The sequence below is a fragment of the Lynx rufus genome, unplaced genomic scaffold, assembly GCF_022079265.1.
Source record: "Lynx rufus isolate CCGP_SWC_20201006 ecotype Redwood Valley unplaced genomic scaffold, mLynRuf1.p SCAF_16, whole genome shotgun sequence".
Taxonomy (NCBI): Eukaryota; Metazoa; Chordata; class Mammalia; order Carnivora; family Felidae; genus Lynx; species Lynx rufus.
This window is the reverse complement of record NW_025814830.1, coordinates 29,832,853-29,839,859: the sequence shown is the minus strand read 5'-3', so window position 1 is coordinate 29,839,859 and position 7,007 is coordinate 29,832,853. Positions and strand designations below refer to the sequence as shown.

At 51.2% G+C, this 7,007-nt stretch overlaps 1 protein-coding gene across 1 annotated transcript; it reads right to left on the bottom strand.

Moving 5' to 3' along the window:
- LOC124511835 (metallothionein-1) lies at positions 1 to 837 on the bottom strand. Its single transcript, XM_047079216.1, has 3 exons — positions 762 to 837; positions 389 to 454; positions 1 to 192 (listed from the first exon to the last, which is right to left on the bottom strand). Exons 1-3 carry the CDS (start codon positions 787 to 789, stop codon positions 101 to 103), a joined length of 186 nt encoding a protein of 61 aa, XP_046935172.1. The 5' UTR covers positions 790 to 837; the 3' UTR covers positions 1 to 100.
- Between the last annotated feature and the right edge of the window lie 6,170 nt (positions 838 to 7,007).

The following is a 7,007-nucleotide window of genomic DNA, read 5'->3' as shown; positions in this document are numbered from 1 at the left end:
AACAAAACAAAAAATACCAAAAAAAACCAAAAAACAAAAAAAAACCCTGCAGGTTTGTACACGTTGCTCTATTTACATCGGGGATGGGCTCTCCCGGACATTAGGCGCAGCAGCTGCACTTGTCCGATGCCCCTTTGCAGATGCAGCCCTGGGCACACTTGGCACAGCCCACGGGGCAGCAGGAGCAGCAGCCTGTGAAAGGGAAGGAGGAGGCAGAGATGAGCGCTGGGCACAAAGGATGAGTGATTCCGGTCCTCCCCTATGGGACCCATCAGGAGGCAGCATCTTTCCCGAGGAAGGGGCATCAACTATCCTGTTTTAACTCCCCTTGGAGTATGGGCTAGGGGTGGCGGTGGGTAGGGGGTGTACGAGAAAAGATGGCACTCACTCTTCTTGCAGGAGGTGCATCTGCAGGCTTTGCATTTGCAGGAGCCGGCGCACGAGCAGGAGCCACCTGCAAGGAGAAAGGCAGCGGTGAGAACCGAACCGTCCCTGGGGAGGACTCGAACGCGGGAATGGGTGCTGGCAGCCCGGGGATTGGGTCTCAGTTCCACAACCTGCCCGTGGGAACCCGGACAGGCCATGAAGTCCGACCCCTTGTCGGTAGGAGCGGGGCTCGATTAGCCTAGAGAGAGGTACACCGAGAGGCTCTGGGGAGGGGAAGTTAGCACCCCGAAAGTGAGTGATCGAGAAGAGAAGGGGACGTCAGAGATTGCTTCTCTGGCTCTACAACCGACGCGCGGCCCCGAACCCGAGCTTACCCGTGGCGCAGGAGCAGTCGGGATCCATGGCGAGAAGAAGCGGTAGCTGGAGTCCGGAGACGGTTGCAGAGAGGTGGCTGGGCGCTCAGAAGAGGCGTGCTGGAGCGCAGCGCGGCGGGCCGCCTTTATAGCGGGAAGGAGCCGGGGCGAGTGCAAAAGCCCGCCCCGTGCGGCCGCCGCCTGCACACGCCCCGCGCTGAATCACCGGCGGCCGCGCGGCGCACGGGCCTGTGCGCACGGCCGCCGGCCCCGGTTCCCAGAAACCGCCTCCGTACGCCGCGGGCCACCACCTGCGGGAGGGCCGGGTGCAGAGCCGGGACACCGCGTCCCGGGCCGCTGGGCCCTGCGCCCGGCACCCTGCCCCCTGGTCTGTGCTTGAACTCGAGATGTTTGGGGGGCGGGGGAAAGCCGGGGTAGAGGGGTGCGGAGCGGGTCTTGGGGCCCCCTCCTGGACAGAAAAATCTGTTGGAAGACCAGATTACAAAAACCTCTTTGTACCTGTCAAGACTTAATAATTGTGTCACAGCACGGTAAGCCCATGGGATGGTTATGGACAACCTATCTAGGCAATGTATATAGAGTGCTTTATTGTGTGCTACGGAGTGTAGTGAGCTAGTGAGCGTGTTCTGTGCGGGCTCTCATTTAACCCCATAACAACTGCTAAAAAGAAAAACTACTGACCCCAAATGGTGTCCCTTAGGCCAAGTCACCAAACGGGGGCTAAATACCTAACCTAAACTGCAGTTTTAACCTTCCCCATAAGTGTAAGTCTTAAGGGTCAATGAGGAATTTTCTGATCAGCGCCAATGAGGCAATCTGTCACCGGGGCCCTCTCTTTTTCCCAAAGGAGGATGAATGAATCCACCCTGCCCTTCCACCTAAGGAAGGTGACCTTGCCTAAAACAATCCTTTCTTTTCCTTTGCTCATGACTTTCTTGCCCCGCTTTCTTTCCTATAAAAACTTTCCATTTTGTACAACTCCGAACTCCCCCTTACTTGCAAGATGGGATACTGATTCATGAGTCACTTAATAAAGCCAATTAGATCTTCAAGTTAACCCAGTTGAATTTTGTTTTTTAACAACCCTACGAGGTAAGTAGGATAGGGAAAGATCGGATAAAATAGGCAGAGAGACGGAAAGATTAGGACCTGAAGTCACTGGGTGGGGAAAAAAACTTATTTTGGAACAATGCTGGAAGTGTCTGACCGCAGCAAACCCTTCGGGCGAAAGTTTCCTCCTAAGAATGTAGCAGACACAGGGGTGCCTGGGTGGCTCAGTCAGTGAAGTGTCCGACTTCAGCTCAGGTCATGATCTTGCTGTTCAGAGTTCGAGCCCTGTATTGGGCTCTGTGCTGACAGCTCAGACCCTGGAGCCTGTTTCAAATTCTGTGTCTCCCTCTCTCTCTCTGCCCCCTCCCCCCGCTCATGGTCTCTCTCTCTCTCTCTCTCTCAAAAATAAATAAACATTAAAAAAATCTTTTTTTAAGGAATGTAACAGACACCACCTACTCCCCCTCAGGTTTCCCAGGAATTTGACAAAAGATCTGACTAAAAATGAGTAGACCGTAAAACCTATGACCCACAAGGAACAGTATGGCCATAGACCACCCCTCATACCATGGAATTGAGCCAATCAGGAATGGACAACACAGCACCTAGAGCTATCAAACCAATAAGAGTAGAACCTGAGAAGGAACAAGAGGGAAGTGGGGGGCAACCAGAACCTTATAAAACAAGGACCCTTACCTATAGTCATGGGTATTCACCCTCAAATGCCTCCTCTCTGTAAAGAGAGCTTTCCTACTATTTTTCCTTTCTGATCTTATACTCTAATACATTTTGCTGCTCATTTTGTGTGTGTGTTTTTAAAATTTTTTAAATGCTTATTTATTTTTGAGACAGAGGGAGACAGAGCGTGAGCAGGGGAGGGGAAGAAAGAGAGAGGGAGACACAGAATCCGAAGCAGGCTCCGAGCTGTCGGCACAGAACCCAACGCGGGGCTTGAACCCATGAACCGCAAGATCAGGACCTGAGCCGAAGTCAGACGCTTAACTGACTGAGCCACCCAGGCGTCCCTTTTGCTGCTCATTTTGTGTGCATCTCTTCATTCTTCAGAGTGGGGAGACAATGAACCCCAGGTATTGAGGTAAAAAGTTCTGCAACATAAGGACTATCTCTTGGTCCTATTTTATTTTTTAATGTTTATTTTTGAGAGACAGAGAGAGAGAGCAAGCAGGAGAGGGATCGGGGTGCGGGGGTGGGGCACAGAAAATCCAAAGCAGGCTCTGCGCTGACAGCAGCAAGCCTGACGTGGGGCTCGAACTCACGAACTGCGAGATCACGACCTGAGCAAAGTTGACCACTCGGCTGACTGAGCCACCCAGGCGCCCCAACCCCCTTAGTCTTATGTTAAAGAGGAGGAAATGGTGGCCCCGAGAGGTTAAGTAACTTGCCCAATGTCACAGAGCTAGTGCATAGCACAGCCTAGTGATTCAAATCAGAACATCCAGCAGCTGCTGAGGGTAGATCATTGAAAGGTAGACATCAACAAGGGAAAGTAAGGATCAAGAAACTACAAGCCTGGTGCTCAGGAAACTCATAGTCATGGGAGCAGCCCCGTGAGTGCATAGGGAAAAGTGACACCAGGGTCATGGCTCGGATGGAGGTTCATTCAGGGCCAGGGGGAACAGAGAAGAAGAAAGTCAGTCCAGTCTGGGAGGAGGTAGGTAAGGAAGGCCAGGTCTTTGCCAGGCAGGGGAGGGGAAGGAGTTGTACTCCAGCCTGCAGAAGAAGCAGCCAGTTGGAAAGTTAGCACTGCCCTGGAGCATTTGGAAGGGAAAACCCCACAAGAAATTTCTTCCCCAGTGTGTTTTGAGGAGAAGAATGGAGGTAGCGGCCAAATTCCTCTCTGAGGAGGCACACCCAGCTCCCTTGCTCAAGTGTGTCTGGCTTCCGGGTAACGGACCTTAGATCATCATCCTGGGAATGCCCAGAGTGTGTCATCAGAGGAGTCAGCAACCTCTGGTCGCTGGAAGGTTCCCGGCAACTTAGGGTATGCTGGTTGCTGCAGCCGGGAGTTCAGTGAGGAGGCGGGCAAGGACAGGCTGTTCTCATAGCATTTACTCTAAGGTCCTGTGGAAACATCACTTCCTCTGGGGAACCCGTCCTGAACCCCATGCTCAGTCAGGATGCCTGTGGAACTTACTGGTAAACATCCTGTCCTCTTCCTTCCTGGCACTTTCCATGTCTGTAATATGCAGGACCTTGTGTGACTGTTGGATTGATATCTGTGTCCCTCCCCATTCCAGCCCGCCACTGAAAACAAGAACGGTCCTTGCTCCCCAAAATGTGGCACTGGCCCCAGGCACAGGGCCAAGTTTGCAGTAGGTGCTTAATCAATATTTGTCAGATGAATTAAAGGCGGTAATCCCTTGAATGTCCCCTCCCTCCCCAGCCCCCACCCTGCATTAGGACCGATTACAAAATGAAAGTAAAAAAACTTTTCCACCGCCCTGGGACCTGTGTGCTCACTCAGATGAAAACACCAAACAGGGCAGGAGAGTTGAGCCATCAGAGGGACTAAATTCTAACAGTCATTCCACTCACTGGCTGATTGACCTTCAGGCAGTTATGTGCCAGGGCCCCTCCGAGCCTCAGTTTACTCATCCTGTCAAATGATCCAATTGTGCTAGAATTTGAAGGGCACATGCAAACTTTCTCTGATTTCAGAGCCAAGGTCTCAGAAATCTGTGTCCGGCAGCCCTGTGGACTAGAGCACTGAAGGCCTGCTCTTGGAGCAGCGGACAGACTTTGTTGTTGTCATTTACATATACATGCACATTATATGCAAAATTCCTGGTTTCTAATCAGGTGGTCACTGGCCCACTCAGGGGAAACAATCCAACTCTATGAAGAGACAATAGGGCTTGTTTTTGCCCCCAGGGTCTTGAATCTAGCCTTGGGTCTGAGCCATCCCTGTTGGCAGTAAAATTTGCCTCCAGGCCTTAGCTGTCTGCCCTGAATCATTCTGATTCTGTGAGGGGAGGGATGACCAATCAGCAAAGGTGAGGGGGGCCTGGCCCTAGTCTTGCTCAGCGACACGCCCGCCCCGTGAAAGCCTCACTGTGCTTGGGACACACTAGAGAGGGAAGACCTTGCAATGTCTGCAGCCCTGGCTTGCAGGGCTGAGGGAGGGAGATGAAGGGACAGGAAGCCAAGAAGCATTAGATGAGGAAAAATAGCCACCCCCCCCCCCCACTAGCTACTCTGATTTAGTCATCACTGTGAGCCAGTGATGTGGCCCTGGCCTGCATTAATAGAAGTATGCCATCTAGAATGAATGAGGTGAACTTTTACTCTCCTAACTGCAGAGGGGGATGTTTATGGTTCTGCTGCACAGCCATCCATTCATCCTTCCCTTGTGGAGGTACTTTTAGTATTCCTTTGTAGAATCTCCCCTCTCTCCTTTTAGTCCCTATGATTTGGATGGTGTAGACTCCATCTCTGGGATCCCAAGCCATGCCACCTCCCTGGCCACAGTCATTGGCTCTGGATCACCCAGCCATGAACCAAAAAGAATCACCAAAACTTTTGCTGGGGAAATGGAAGTCACTCTTTCTGTCTACACTTGAACCTGAGAGGATGTGAAGCTGAATTTCTAAAGCTTTTTGTCTCCACGAGAAGGGCCTGAAAATAAAATCATGACAAAGGAAATGGAGACTGGAACATCACTGGAACACCTGAATCCAGCCATTCCTGAAGCCACTGTGAGTCAATCATTTCCTTTTTAGTTAAATCATTCTGGATAAAGTCCTGATGGGCACCATTGGTCAGACCACCCTGTGGGTTGTGTTATTGTTGGGCTTCCACTGTCCAGAAGACAGTTGATCACAATGGTCCTAAGACTCCAAACCCTGTCATGTGAACAACAATTGAGAGGCGTGGACAGGTTCATTCTGGAAGAAAAGCGTTACCTTCAAATATTTGGACAGTGGTTGCTCTGATTATCTATAGCTATGCCACAAATGGCCCAAAACTTAGCAGCTTAAACAACCACCATTTTATTGTCTCTCTTGGTTTTGTGGGTCAGGAATTCTGACAGCGTTCGTTTGGGTGATTCTGTTCTTTCGTGTATTACTGACTGAGGTCACTTGGTGGCATTCAGTTGGTGAATGGGCTGGTCTGGAAGATCTAAGACAGCTTCACTCACATAATCTGGCACCTTGGAACTATTGACCAGAGCTCCCACAGGTGGCCTCTTCAGCATGGCAGCCTCAGGGCAATTAGGCTCCTTCTGTTCAGTTCAGGGCTCCAAAGGTGCAAGGACCGAGGACCGAGACACAGGAACAGGAGCTGTGAGTGTCTTAAACCCTGGGCCCTGAAACTAGCACAGATCGGTTTCGCCCCATTCTGTTGGTCAAGCAGTCATAGGTCCAGATTCACGGGGAAAGGAGGAAGGCCCCATGTCTTGATGGGAGGAGTCAGTGATTCACGGGCATCTCTAATCTGCTGGAGTCGTTGTGGGGGAAGATATGAAGCACGTGCTGTGCCCCAGGCCAGGTGTTAAAGACGTCCTGAGTTTATTTCATTTAGACCTCAGCGTAGCTCAACAAGGCAGATGCTGTTATTGTCTCAGATGAGGCCCTGGAGTTACACGGCCTGTTCAGGGTCACACAGCTGTAAACAGCAGCACTGGGATTTGAACCTAGACTTTCTGACTCCACACCCACGTGTTTATGCCATGCTGAAAAGAAGACATTAGACTTGTACTCTGTGGTCCTAAGGGCAGAACCTGTCCAAGGGTGGGGCTACAGGGATAAAGGTTCTGCTCTAGATGGCAAAGACCTTCCTTGCAATGAGAGCTGACCATGACCAAAAGGGACCAACTCGGAAGATAGTTTCCTGTCACCACAGCAATAGAAATAGAGGCTGGTGATTCCAGCGTTAGATAGGGGGATAGAAAGAGGTTAGGGCCCTTCCTCCCAGGAGATCCTGTAATTCCATGGTGCCTGTCCCAGGTATCATCTCTGTGATCTTAGTTCTTCCTTCTCTTTCCACTGACCCTGCCTTCCTTTTGGTGGTGTATTAGTTTTCTATTACTGCATAACAAACTCAGCAGCTAAGACAACACATGTGTCACCTCGTAGTTTCTGTGGGTCAGGAATGCAGGCAAGGCTTAGCTAGGCCCTCAGGCTCAGGGTCTCTCACGGGCAGCAAGCAGGGTGTCAGCCAGGGCCACAGTCATCT

What these genes read in the sequence shown, in the direction of transcription:
- LOC124511835 (XM_047079216.1), bottom strand. Translation starts at nt 789, where the DNA reads ATGGATCCCGACTGCTCCTGCGCCACGG. An exon ending in CGACTGCTCCTGCGCCACGG is followed by an intron (nt 455 to 761) that starts GTAAGCTCGGGT and finishes TTCTCCTTGCAG; the next exon opens with GTGGCTCCTGCTCGTGCGCC. An exon ending in ATGCACCTCCTGCAAGAAGA is followed by an intron (nt 193 to 388) that starts GTGAGTGCCATC and finishes TCCCTTTCACAG; the next exon opens with GCTGCTGCTCCTGCTGCCCC.